General features: G+C 31.1%; 1 protein-coding gene across 1 annotated transcript in view; it reads right to left on the minus strand.

Moving 5' to 3' along the window:
• LOC127700743 (glutathione hydrolase 1 proenzyme-like) overlaps positions 1–15135 on the minus strand; it is a 20783-nt gene continuing 5648 nt past the window's right edge. Inside the window, exons 4-12 of the mRNA XM_052204391.1 lie at positions 13748–13845; positions 13068–13260; positions 12216–12379; positions 9902–10051; positions 9065–9204; positions 7458–7645; positions 5916–6156; positions 4232–4345; positions 1–3792 (exon numbers count right to left, since the gene is read on the minus strand). Coding sequence (XP_052060351.1) covers positions 3646–3792; positions 4232–4345; positions 5916–6156; positions 7458–7645; positions 9065–9204; positions 9902–10051; positions 12216–12379; positions 13068–13260; positions 13748–13845 — 1435 coding nt within the window. The 3' untranslated portion in view covers positions 1–3645. The remainder of the gene's footprint in view (positions 3793–4231; positions 4346–5915; positions 6157–7457; positions 7646–9064; positions 9205–9901; positions 10052–12215; positions 12380–13067; positions 13261–13747; positions 13846–15135) is intronic.

A 15135-nucleotide genomic window follows, 5' to 3' on the forward strand; every position in this document is an offset into this window, starting at 1 on the left:
TAAGTTTCCAAAATATTTATTATTCAACTCTTTTTCTGTAAAATTAAACCATCTTTATAGACAAAATCATACAATATCAAAACAAATATATCTCATGATTTAACACAAAAAAAGAATATAAATAAGGTAAATAATCTAGATCCATGATAAAAATATTGCAGTTTAAAATGACAACAAATATAAAATACACAAATGGAATGACCTGTAAATATTTACAGCATAAAACATTCATCTGTCAACAAACTTATTAGGTATCAAATTCAATTTAAATTACCGGTACATCAATTACTATTTTAAAAAACTGTTGACACAGAGATACATGTTTGTCTTTCCTGTATGTTATTTTTGGTAGCGAAATGCAATAATTGAAACCAAAATGACAACACTTCAATATGTAAACTATGTAAAACTTTTTATACCATGTGCTAATACAACTTCATCAGACCAAATATTATTAGGACCTACCAATAGTGGTTTCTCTTAAACAGACCTTATCACAAACTTAAATAACTTGTTGACACCTCAAACACTGTTATCTCCACCATCGCTGTAAACAGCATGCCAAAGTCTTACATCCATAACTCCATTGAAGGTTCAGTATTGAAGGCTGCACAGTAACTCATAGTTACTTTTATCTACATCATTTGGTGGATACTACATCCTATTTTTATATTTACTTCAAATGAAAAAATATTAAACTGTAAATATTTATTTGCTCACCTCTACAACTTTGAATGTTTGATAGATAGATGGAAGGATGGATTGGTGTTTAATGTCCAGTGGCAACTATAACTTGCATATCTTGACAGAAACATGTAAATATGATTTGAATAAAAACCCTTCTTTATAATAAACCAATAAGCTGAAATATATTTTAATGTTCTAGTTCAAAAGCAGACATGTCACCAACCCGCAAATATAACATATTTTGTATCACAATCCACCTGAATTGATGATTAAGGAAAATAGATGTATTTAAAAAAAAATGTGGCCAAATAAATAAGTAATGTTCCCCTTATGTTTACAAAGATAAGTCAATGTAAATCAAATATAAGCAACAACAGTTATAAAGTAGATACAAAGATATAAAAATTTTCATTTTCTGCAGTTCAAAAAATACACTATTCAATAAAAAACATAAAAATATCATACAAACCACAATAATAACTCTTCAAAATCATAAACTTATAAATGCTAAACTTATAAATGCTAAAATGGAATATTGGTAAAGTTGGAATGATTTATTTTAAATATACAATGCATGTTACCATCATATTCCCAGAACCGTTTACATTTCATGTAATGATCAGTAAATAATATATAAAGTCAGAAATAATTAAACAATTATTATTCAGATTTACCGATCAATAGACAAAAATGTGATTTCATAAATGATGCATTAAAATCTTATCACAATTAAAAAAGATGAGTTCTAATTTGTCACAATTTTCAGCGATTATTTTCTGGTTAAAATAGAAACAATGGAAAGTTTTCATGATTTTTTAAACAAGGTAAATCTGGAATTCAAATCAGGGGTGGATAAGTGTTTGAGGAAAGGGCCTCAAAGTACTACACTCTCTATGACCCCTGAATCCATCACTGCAAATGGTCAATATTTCACATGTTATAATCAATACTACCTGTCTTTTTTTAGATGTTTACTGTCCTGATAAAAGTAGATTTTCTTATCAAACTACCACCCCTATATCAAAGGAAATATGCATTTATAATACATTTATCACCAAAGAAGTGTGGGAATAAACCAAATTGACACCTCAGTCATCAACAGACAGGATTTGTACATGCATGTTAAGGGATATATTATTTCATTATATAAATTTTCCATGAAAATATCATAATTTGAGCAAAATTTTATAAAAAATCTTCTAAGGTTATAGACAAAACATTTGTGAAAATGCTAAAATAATTTCAAATATAATATCAAGCCAAACCACAATAAAAATACATAACAATGAAAGACAATTGTTTAATATATTGTAAACAGGAATAAAAAAAGTGAAGGAATGTTATAAAATAGGTGTTTTAGCTTACTAAATTCTAATTAATCAAATACTTATGTTTGTTCATTTTAAAAATAGTCAAATGTTTTATATGTGTATTGTATTACAACTTCATATATCAGAAAAGATAAATAAACTAGAAAATTTGTATCAATTATTAAAATTTGAATACTAGAACGATCGCCTATAACATACTTTGAAAAACGGGTATCTCAAGGGTCTAATAAAGTCTAAATCACTTAATAGGATTATACAATATATACAATCTTTGTTATAACTTTCATAACTTTCAAATCTTTGTAAAGATAATCTACCCACGATAAAATTTATAGTTGTCTAGATATTTAATGAGAACTTTCAGTCCTCTACATGTATTTACATAATATTTATACAGTTCACAAGATCATCATTTACATTTTATTATACAGTTCATATCAACACAAAATTTAAATGTACCTGAAATTTTGATACATGGGACTGTAGGTAGAACAATAACAATTATGTAGTAAAAAGTCAGAAAATTACTTTGTAGAATGATTCCATCAATGTCTGAGCATTAAAGTTAAAACCCTATTGATAAATTTTGTATCAAATTTTTAATTTTCTAATCAAATAATTGAGGAACATATCACAGATTAAAGAAATCATTTTATGCCAGAGATTTATAGGACACTAAAATTATTAACAATACTAACAATATTTCCCAAAGTAAAAGGTTGGGTAAGTCTCAAATCAACAAATAAAATACAGTCATATTTTCCTTTTCTGAAAGGCTCGATTATTCAATTGACAGCTCAATTATTCATTGGAAGTCTCAATTATTCATTAGAATTTTCAATTATACATTTGAAGTCTCAATTATTCATAAGAAGTCTCAATTATTCATTGGAATTCTCAATTATTCATTGGAAGTCTCAATTATTCATTGAAAGCACGGGGGAGGGGTCTCTTCCAATATAAAGGTATACACAGACGTGCTGCTGGTATGGGTATCTTTTTTGGAATGTCAATTATATCAATGGGGTACAATTTCACAGAGGTAATATATCAATGTGTAGAAATTTATATGTCAGTGGGTCATACATGTTCATTTTCTGTTAAGATGTCTGTAAAAAACTGTGTTCTGATGTTTTTATCTCATAAAATGAATCACGGATCCCATGTGGTTATTGAAAGAAGATGTAATGATAGCTGGGAAATATATATAAATGGGTTGTGATTTTCTTCTGAAATATATGAATGGGTAGGGATTTTGCATAAATCAATATATGAATGGGGGGGGGGTTTGTTTTTCAAACCCCTTCCAGATGTCTGTACTCAAATTTGTAGGTTGAGACCCCCATGATTGGAAGTGTCAATTATTTATCAGAAGTCTCAATCATTCATTGGAAGTCTCAATTAAACATTGGAAGTCTCAATTAAACATTGGAAGTCTCAATTATTCATAAATCTCAATTATTCATTGGAAGTCATTATTATGCGTTCAAGTGTCTCTCTCTTTCTTTCTATTTTTTAACATCTTGTTATCTCTCCCTTTTAACATTTTATTCTCTTACTCTCTCTCTCTCTCTCCTTCTTATTTGTATATTTGTGTTTACATCTTAATTTCCCCTAATAATTCTCTTTAGAATCCATCTGGCACACCACCTCTCCTGAAATCACAGTTAGCATACAATAATCCATTTTTAGTGGTGACTCCATTAGCATCTGTTCTGAAGGCTGGTTTGTCTGTAATGTTGTGTCCTAAATTTCTTAAACCTTCTACAAAATGCTGTAAAAAAATACAACATTCATTTATGAAATCTTGTGACCACAAAATTGTTAAATCCTAAAAAATACAGTAAGATATTAGTACATGCATGTAACTTGTATATATCTAGTAAATTTGTTGACCTCTTGATATCACATGTGTTATTAGGTTACTGTCTCTATTGACTTGTGCAGCACATCTTTTTTTTTAATTTTGTCTTTTTTTTAAGTAATTGTATAATACAAAAGACAGAGGATTAAGCAAGGAAAACTAAATAGGAAAAACATACTTTTCTTAGCATAAAACGCATCAATTTTTTTTCGACTCACTCGGACAATTGTAATTATTAGGATTGTGGCCCTAATTACTAATATCAATGTTCTGCACATGAAAGAAGTCCTTCATCTCAACAACACCACTGATTCAGTATGGATTTGAAAGATAAAATGTAAGCATTTACCTTCGGAAATTCTGATTCATAGTAAATATAAGGAGGCAATAGCTGATGATGAATTCTGGCTGCATCTATCGCCTGTTTTATTGTTTCTTTAAACCATAACACCCTCATGGTAATCTGAAAAAAATATATGCATATTGAAGCTAAAAGTGGCTGAAAGATTTTTTTCCACATTCATGTCAATCTGAAAGGTTTAGCTTTGTAGCCATGAAAATCTTATGTCAACACTTGAAATGGATGAAATGATTTCAAAAAGTTTCAATAAATGTCTGTCTAAATAAAATTGAGAATGGAAATGGGGAATGTGTCAAAGAGACAACAACCCGACCATAGAACAGACAACAGCAGAAGGTCACCAACAGGTCTTCAATGCAGCGAGAAATTCCCGCACCCGGAGGCGTCCTTCAGCTGGCCCCTAAACAAATATATATACTAGTTCAGTGATAATGAACCTATTTTCTAGAAAACTAACAACATGGTATTTGCTGCTTCTCCTCTAAGCACGCAGCATTAAGAAGTAAGAGCAAAGACTGGTTGGCTCGAAGTCAAAATAATGTGTCCAGGTATGATGACATGTCTTCCTGCAGACTGTTACCTTGTGAACAAGCATGTTAAAAATCCTGCTCAGCATGTCGATCTAGTACAAAGCAGGGTTAATATTCATAGTACATTACCATGCTTTCGTCCTGAATATGTATTTAATTTGCCGCTGGAAATTAAATAGTCTTCCATCCATCAAATTGGAAGAGGTTTCTCAGTTACATCTCACCTCAGGGCTGTCACCATTTGATGAGATTTTAGCTGTGAAACGCCCTCTTGTTTGAAATACCGTACATCGGGTTTTTTCTGCGGGTGTAAAATTTCGCAATTTAGGGGCAACAAAGTATACGAAAAATTTTGGTGGTTTTTATTTTGGTGGATTCCTCAATTTCAATTAAATATTTTGGCGGATACTGAAATGGTTGCATTTAAAAATTTGTAAAATTTGACAAACAAGTGTCTATTGTTATGGTTAAATGATTGTTTAACCTGCATGAAGTCTTATTTATTGATTACATTTTGACATAGTTAATCAATAGAATACCGGTACTTAGATATTTTTCACAGGCATACAAACTTCTTGTTAATGTTACGGTTGTTTTGTTACGAAATTGATTGGACCTTTGATGTACTAATTAGATTATAAAATTATCAAGAGTGACTTGTAACAATTATATATTTGACACTTATTAATAAGGGTAAAATACCTGTCAGAGTACCTTACACTCTTATATCATTTGACACCAATAAACTAATTAACACCCGACAGCCATTTTATAATTTTTATAAAATATATGTGAATAATACCCTTTGGCATTTATGTTGTTCAAATTATCATAAACTATTATTGACCCTTCAACCTGGAAAAAAATAGATGGTTTACAAAACACTTTAGTTATTAGAAAGTACCGAACGTATGCATAAATTTTCGTGGAATTTATTTTTCGCGATTTTCCTTTACGCTCCAAAATAAGTGAAAAAAAACACTCCACGAAAATAATCCGCTATACGGTACAATGTACCATCAACAATCAATAAGTACCACATAAAAGAAAAATTGCTGTATACACTTGAGATGTTAACTTACACAGAAAACAGATGTATCTTATGTCAGAAACATATGCAATTTTATGAGATAATATCTTACATAAGAAACAGAAGTAGTTATATGAGATCCACCAGCTGCTCCTATGACAAGTTTAATATCACCATCTTTACCAGCAACAACCGATGGTGACATGGATGATAGTGGTCGCTTCCCAGGTCTGATGAAATTAGCAGGTGATGGTCTGATACCAAAGTCATTAGTAATGTTAGGTGAGGAGAAGTCATCCATTTCATTGTTAAACACAATACCAGTTCTTGATCCTAGTATACCTGATGCAAATCTGAAATAGTACAGGGAAAAATACAATACCAGTCCTTGATTGAGGTGGTCGTCAGCTGGCCCCTAAATAAAATTGTGTACTGGTTCAGTGAAAATGGACGTCACACAAAACTCCAAAACATATAAATGAACTAAAATTAAAAAAAAAACATACAAGACTAACAAAGGCCAAAGGCTCCTGACTTGGGACAGGCGCAAAAATGTGGCGGGGTTAAACATGTTTTGTGAGATCTCAACCCTCCCCCTATAACTCTAGCCAATGTAGAATAAAGAAACACATAGCAATACGCACAGTAAAACTCAGTTTAAAAGAAGTCTGAGTCCGATGTCAGAATAGGTAACAAAAGAAACTAAGCAAAATGACAATGATACATAAATTAACAAAGGACTACTAGCAGTTACTGACATGCCAGCTCCAGACCTCAATTAAACTGATTGAAAGATTATGTCTTCATCATATGAAAATCAGGTACAATCCCTCCTGTTAGGGGTTTAGTATCAACCTTGATTATCAACCTATATCAACAGATATTAATTATAAAAAGGCCACATTAGATTCTTTAATGGATCCATTCCAATGCCTTAATGCTAATAGGTAAAACAAATCTCTTTATAAAAGTACATAATAAGCTCCAAATGTCAGCACATTTTGAAGATATCGTCATAAAAGCACAATTTGCGATCCCAAATATTCTGTAGCCAAAAGATGCCAATGTTTATATTAAATCCCTTCACACAGTAATTTCTATATCAGTGGTTGTGGCCAAGTTATTTATTCTAAAAACTGTTACATATCAATTAAAGCTCTGACAAAAAAGTTATTTTGTATAACTACGGTAGTTATATCACAACTATTTCTATGAAAAATTAGTAGATTAGTAGTATTTTGATTTAAAACCAATTTTAACTCTTCTTTCTCTGTCAAATGTTCATTTGGAATTACAAATAAAAAGGCAATGTTGAGTATAGATCAATGAGTCAGCAATGAAGCAATAAAACAAACAACAAAATGTACTTTATGTCTCTTTCTCTATTACTTTTATTTTGCAAATAACATGACACTCATTTTTATCAACAGTTTAATTTAAACTGTAGTTGCAACAGTAATTTTAACTTAATATGATCTATAACATTACTTTGTTATATTAACAAGAACGAAGAAAAAAAGTGTGGAAAGCTGATTTGCCGGACTGATGGATGGACAGATGGACAGAGTGCAAACCTAAAAAACCTAAAGTCCCCTTCGACTTCGTCGGTAGGGGACTAAAAATGAAGATTTTAATCCGATAGTAAGAGACTTACACTGTATTTACTGTCGTGGTAACAGCTATTGCCAAACCATCATTCCCTACCATAGATAAATGTGCTGTGCTTGTCTTTAACTTGTCATAAAATGTTGGTCCATAATACATATAATCATGTGTTTGGTTATCCCAGATTTTATGTCTAATACCATCAGCATAGGAACGTGATGTTAAATTTTTAACAACCTGAAAAATGGTATATACTATTTACATGTAATTAATTTATGATGTATATGCATTTTTTTGTCTCAAAAAAAATATACATATAATTAAGAAGAAAATATTTTTAGTAACCTGACTTATGAAACAAACCTGTTTAATGAAATAACAAGATTGAGGCAAACAAAACGACAATACTTGAGGTGACAAGGAGCCAAAGAATTGCTCTCTAGACTTTCTATCAAGAGTAAATTTGGTATATATCTAAAAAAATAAGATGTGCTATGATTGCCAATGGGACAACTTTCCACCAGAGACCATGGACATAGAAGTTAACAATGCATAACCTAGTTTACATAGGAATCTTTCAAATCATGTATGACTTTATATATTACAGTGTTTCAAAGGAAAGGATTTTTATAGTTATTTCATACATGCTCTATACTACTCATCAAACTCATTTAAGAAAAAAAAAATGGGTAGGGGTCTGGTCTGAGAGGTATTTAAATCTGAAATTTATAAGTTCAATGGCCACACCTAGACCAAAAAGTTTTGGATTATAAATGAACTCAATCATGATTATTGACTACTCATTATACAGTTATACACCAAATATCTGCAGAGAGTTGACAATGGAGGAGAAAACCCATATTTATGGAGCTGCAATTAGGTGAAGAGTAGGTCAATTAAATCTAAACTCACAATTGTGTTAAATAGGAATCACAAATCAAGTCAAAATGAAATCTAAGCTCACTATATACAAGGATTGTTAAAATCAAATAAGAGAATACTCAATTGCAAGACCTTTTCATGTCTATTAGCCATGATAGTCACATATCCACAGTGAAACTCAAATCTGATCATTAACTTCTCATTCTGTTTCATATGTCATTTTAGTAGTTTCTCAAGTTATTTTCCCCCACATTATAGTAGGATAGGAAACAAATACTCAAATAGTAAAAAAATAACTGAATAAAAGAAGAGAGTTCCAATGTCCCAAGCTTTGCACATATTTTATCTGTCCAAGGGCATAAAGTTAAACTAAAAAAAAAAAGTTTTTTTAAATTTTTGTATAAATATCTTAAAGAAATGAAGGCTTGAGAGCAAATGCATTACAATGCCTTATGTAATCAATCTTTTCAAGGGGCATAACTCTTTTAAAAATCTTTTCTTTGTCTATATGTGACTATTACAACTTCCTTGGTATTATCTTACTTTTTGTATGAATTTCTTAGGTTTTTCTTGTAGAAAATAAATAGCCAATATTAATGGCATGTTCAAGATTAGAAGAAAACAATAAGTCACTAAAGTGGACAATAGCTTTCTCTACTCAGCCAAACTGTTAGGCGTATAACCCAACTAACCTCATATCCTGAATTAGTGCTTGCAAATGCATCACACCTGATATGTTCTCTTCATTTTTTTTCTTAAAGATAGACAACTTACTGCTGTAACATTAGGGACAAAATCTGGATCACCAAGGTCTGTTCGTTTAGCATAAGCAAACTTAAAGGCTTCCACAAGTCTGTGATATGTTAGTAGTTCTGACTTCTCAGGTAAAACAGATTCCGGAGTTATGTTATATCCTGTCAATAAATATTTACTCTGTAGAAATATACAGCAATATCTTGGACAAGTTGGTCACTGGTTGTTAGTGTGGTTTGCTAAAGGTTCTAGCATATACTTGAGTAAAAAAAGTTCAGCACCATATATTTAAATAAAAAAAATCTAGAGTTGCGGAAATGCATTTCTAACATTGATTATATTTAAGTAAAAATTGCACCTTATGGTATATTTTCTTTGTTGCAACTTGCAATAATTCATTTATTGAGATGTTTATAAGTATAGTTAATTTTTTAAATATAAAATGAAAAATATTTGTTGCATAACTTTTTTATTCGGTATATTTGGCATTTCCTATCAACTTTATTCTCATTCATTTAATGCAGCAAGCTATCAGTAAGATCTAAATGTAGACCTTCATATCATTCTTCAATGCATAAATTGCAGGTTTTGATCAGATTTCTAACAACTAGACTTAAATGTAAAAGTTTGGGTTTTTTTGTGGGTTTGGTTAGCCATCTCATTGACATATACACCACATCTTCTTTTATCAATATGATCAAAAGTCACGTTAAGAAAAAAGGGAACCTTATTGTAATCAAATTGTTCAAGAAGTGTATTGTACTGTTGAATGAAAATACTGTATTGAAATAATAATATTCATTATGATATTTTGGATGATGATATGTTGAAAGACTGAGAAAAACTGATATTGTTTACCATCCATTATATTCATGATAAACAACCAGACAGGACCACCAGATGGCGCTGGTGCTGAATACAGTGTAGAACCATCATTCAAAACAGATTTTACAGCCTCTTTTTGAAGTACAGTATAACTCTGTAAATCTCTCTCTTGTATAATGGAATCTGTACAAAAAAAGCAATCTTATAAGTTTACAATCTCAAAAAGACATGTATTGCTCGATTTGAATAATAAAAATTTGAATGACTGTATTTTGTTATTAATTTGGAGTGGATATCAGCGGTCTTGTTCTAGTATGCTCACATAAAGTGCGGAGGTCATAGGTTCCATCAATGCCTGGATAAAATTACAATTTTTAAGACTGATATTTGCTTCTTTTTTTTAAAGTTCAGGATATATGAAAGTAAGAATTGTCAGTTTGGAGTCAGAATGATATGATCAGGTATGGTTACTTATCTCCTGCAGACTGCTGATAAGTGATCTACAGTACAGGTAGAGACTTATTACTATAAATAACGGACTGGGACATGTCGGAAATGAATAATCCGACTTTTTTATGGTAGGTAGTATGGTCATTAATCAACAGATCCAGGTGTGAACGGTAATATAATTGTCCTTTCATCTCAATCCGTGCTACTAGATTATTACACTTCACTGATTTCAGAATCAGGTTACCTGTGATTTAAACCTCTCAGTCACTTTATTGATTAGTTCTACATCGTATTTGACATAAAATATTTTTAAAGGTGAAGTACTGGAGACAACTTTGTTTTAATAACACTAGAAGAAGATAACGATACTTCTCGGGAATTAGGTTTATTTTGATATTTCTGTGTTTGTTAAATATGCATGAAATAATTGCCACTGACATGAATGGACATTAAAACAAGAAGCATTCAATCGTTTGATGACCAGTTAATTAAATATTTACTATGATTTGTAGTCTAAAGAAATGCAATTGCTCCCATTTAAATAATTTTATGGTGCTGCATTGACTCTTAATTGCATAATATTGATTTACGCACAATGCATGTTAACTTGTATGTTGTATTTTTGACACCAATCTAAAAAAAATATTTGCCGTGAAAAGACAATTCCATGATACACATATCAGTGATCAACAGCATGTGGTTGAACTTTGAACTTGACTTCACTCACAATACAATGTTGAATGCTAAAAATAGCTGGGATTAATTTTGTCAAATGCACGTGATTTTCATATGACCAAATTGTTTTACTTGCGAGAAATGATTGACAGGTTAGGTATGAATAGACGTAGAGGCTCCGACGGGGAACGTGGTATCGAAAGGAAAATAACAGTTTATTCACAATGCCTATATTCAATTTGTTTATATACTTTATAAATACGATATGTTGGCCTTATACTTAAAATTGTGTTTCTATTAATAACATAAAGGAACAGGACGTTAAAAGGGGGAAATATTGTAACCATCAACGAAAACTTGTATAATTTACGGGATTGATGTCTCAACATTTTGATTAAAACTTCTATTGAAAACAGTCCTGGTTGTTATAATTTTGAATAAAATGAAATATTTACGGTTTACAAATACAAATACAAATAGTTTATTGGCACAAACACAATTATTATAATTGGCAACACATTTTTACAGTACATTGTTAAAAATCGTCTTTCTATCATTTTCAAGTTAAAAAAAAGTTGATCCCATATTCATGATATTAAATTTTTATTTTTATTGTAATTTTTTCTTTGAATACAAAACAATATTTTATATTTATTATCTATCCTCCATAAATACTAAAATATCTGTACAGGTAAAATTTAATTCTAATCTAGCTGGTACAGATTGATTTACGACCTTCCACTCAGATACTGTACAGGTTAATATTAATATCACAGCAGGTGTTAATTACACTGAGACAACAGTCCGACCAGTCTGACATCTAGACGGATTAAGACATCCATAATAATAAGTCTCTACCCGTACTGTAGTATGTCGAAAATCTGACTAATTGTGTCAGTTTAATACAGGGTTTAGTCCTATGATATTAACATGTTATCATTTCAATATTCGTGTGATATGATTTGATGAGCTGGTGCTGACTCGGCAACAGAATAACAACTTAATCTCTTCCTCCTAAAATTCTCATGAGGAAGTTGTTATTTAACCCATATCTATACAATTCTCAATCCACAAAAACTCTGTGAAGGTTTTTATTTTTGTTCTACACTTTGAATGTGTGAATTGTGTTTATGCTGGAGCTGAATAGAACCAGAATATAAGAAGAGTTGTCACGAGTATTGCAGTGTATAGAAAGCTTCAAAAACTAAAAGTGTGTCCAAACCTGCTTCTTTCAAGTCCTCCAGTATGTTTTTACTTAAATTTCCATTGTAAAAGGTCTGTGGTCCTTCCTCTGCTATAGTCCTCAGTGTATTAGCCAGTAATGGAAATCTAGCAAACTCTCCTACCTTGTATAACTCATTTGTTGCTGGATTGGTGTATGCTTTCCTGTAAATATAATTTGAATTTAATATAAACTGTCTAATCCAATCTATTAAACACAGATTTCCTTGGGAATGAAGTTTATGAAATTGTCAAATTTTTTAAAGCTTTTGAATTTTCTTGGGTACTTATTCAATGTTTCAATTATTTCCCCTTAAACACAACAATACCTTGTTAAATATCGAGTATAAGATTTTGATACATTGGAAATCTATCACCACTTCAAGTTTCTTTGGTGAAACAAAGAAGACCTAAACATGTAATTGCTTTTATCTTCAACATTTGAACTCTGTCAGATAGTAGTCTCACTGGAAATCATACCACATCTCCTTATTTTTATATGGTGGTTAAGGTTTGCATGTAGATCTTTGTCTCAGAAATTCATAGAGACATATCAAAGATACTTTTGCTATATATAGGAAAATGAAAATTCTCTCTTATTTGGGCCACCCACCCTATCTTATATTTTATACTTTAATCACATTTAATATTAAGGTCCATATAATATAGACATCACTAATGATATACAAATAATGTTTGTGTAATCAAATATTGTTACAACAAACAATTATTACTTAATTTATCTATCAGGAATTCAATACTTTCCCCTAAGTGGAAAGTTATTGATCAAAATCTAGATGTACACACATATAGAGGTAAAATTGTTATTCCCATTCAATATTTATGGACCTACTTAAATGCTGGGTTGGCATTGATTTTATCCTTTGAACTCTCTATAGCTCTTCCCGTATTAGCAGTTATTTTGAAGCCATTCTTAGCTAGGTCAATGCTCGGCTGTACTAAATCCTTCCATGGCAGACATTTGTACATCTCACATAATTTCTGATAACCTCTGACCTCGCCTGGTACAGCTATTGCCAGTCCACCTATAAAATACATATTAGTGACATTAAAATATTTTAATTTTATCATTATGTACATATCAGTAACAATGTAATAGTTTAATCTTAATATTCACTGGTTAATTATTCTGTTAAGGTAATTTCTCTGATTATAAGCCGATTCATACTTTGGCAGTCCGGTTGATTACCCGGAATCATATTAACGTTTAATAAATTTTTATCTCAGTTCACAATGGTCTTAATTCAATTATGACATCAAATATTTTTTTTCTGAATTTCCAATTGTGATGTCATGAAAAAGGCACCCATGCCCGATCCAATGAAGTCACATAGAAAGAACACATCGCTGATGTAAGCTGTAATAAAATGGTTATAATTTCATGTATTGATACACACATTTGGTTTCAATAGGAAGCACAATCAGGAATTTTCAAATAGCTGCTTCAACCTGAAATGTTCCAAACACTAAGTCATGAAAACAATTTTACATGTATACAATGTGTACCAGTACCTAAAACTGATTGTTCAGGATCTTTCTCATACATGTCCTCTTTTGCATTAAGAGGAGCTGTCTCTCTAGCATCCAGTACAACTGAAGTCTTCTTTTTACTGAAATAAAGATGCAACAGTGATTTATTCAAAGTTTCATCTGTCAAAATTAGTATGGCTTAAGATTTTCAAAATAAGGATTAAAATTTGAATATTATGATAAACAATATGCCCAAAAAAATTGTGTTGTGTTTCCTAAAAGGGCATAGAACAATTGGTCCATTTTTTCATTCATTATTCTTCCATGATATTCTTTATTTGGTCTAAAACCTTTTATAAGTATGAAAAATTTAATTGTACAATCAGCATTAACAATTTTTACTATCGGTAAAATAAAATGGTGTGTCAAGCATCTGGAAACATGACATTTTTTCAATCATTAATTAGAAAAAAGCACTTATTATAATACCATTGATAAATGACTTAATTGTCACAGAATAAAGGGAATAAAGGGAGGTCACTGAGGATTGAAAAGCTGCTCATAATATCTTCAGCTTTGAATACAGCAATAAGAATTCCGCTTAAGCCGGTGCAAGGGGCTGTCTTAAACTTGCAGTGAGGTGAGAGTTTTTTTGCTCCGTGTTGAGGTCTCACTGTGACTTTGAGTTGGAGACAGTAATAAAAGTGCTGTTCCTTCGCTTTTTGTATGTTTTTTTGTTGTGCATTTACTGATTTTGTGTCATGGATGGATACCCCATATCCTTTGTTTTTCTATTATCAGTCTTATCAATCACAATTTATTTTTCAAACAGTTTAAAATTAGAGAGAGTTTCAAAGTTGAAGGAATAGCCATGTTATTATTCTATGAGGATTAATATCAAATTTAACGATCTTCCTTAGAAGAAGGCCACATGCTGAAGTATGGAATGCTGATTTTGTATGTTGAACACACTCTTTTTTATTATTACAAACATACAGACCATTAGTGACCACATTATTTAATAAATTGCTTAGCCGGGCGCAGCTGGATACGACCACAGAGGTCCAACCATGAACAGTTGGGGCAAAAATGGACACAATATTCGTGCTTGATACAGGTCTGAATTTGGATTGTAATTAAATATTTGACACATAATAGGTTTCTGACACAGAATAACTGTAGTCAAAGAACTTAGAAATGGTTATATGATTTGAATTAATATCCAATTTTTTGCTTTTGTGCAATACACTGTGCCTGTGCGAATTGACCCCCCCCCCCCCCCAAATAAATAAATAAATAAAAATTAACCCATTTTTTTTGGCATTGTATTGACCCCCCCCCCCCCCAAAAAAAAAAATCCCCCCACCATAAATGGGGAATGTGTCCATGGGACACAGATGATGCCCCCTCTTGCATATATTGTTATAAAA

Source organism: Mytilus californianus, unplaced genomic scaffold, assembly GCF_021869535.1.
Source record: "Mytilus californianus isolate M0D057914Y unplaced genomic scaffold, xbMytCali1.0.p SCAF_5, whole genome shotgun sequence".
NCBI classification, from domain to species: Eukaryota; Metazoa; Mollusca; class Bivalvia; order Mytilida; family Mytilidae; genus Mytilus; species Mytilus californianus.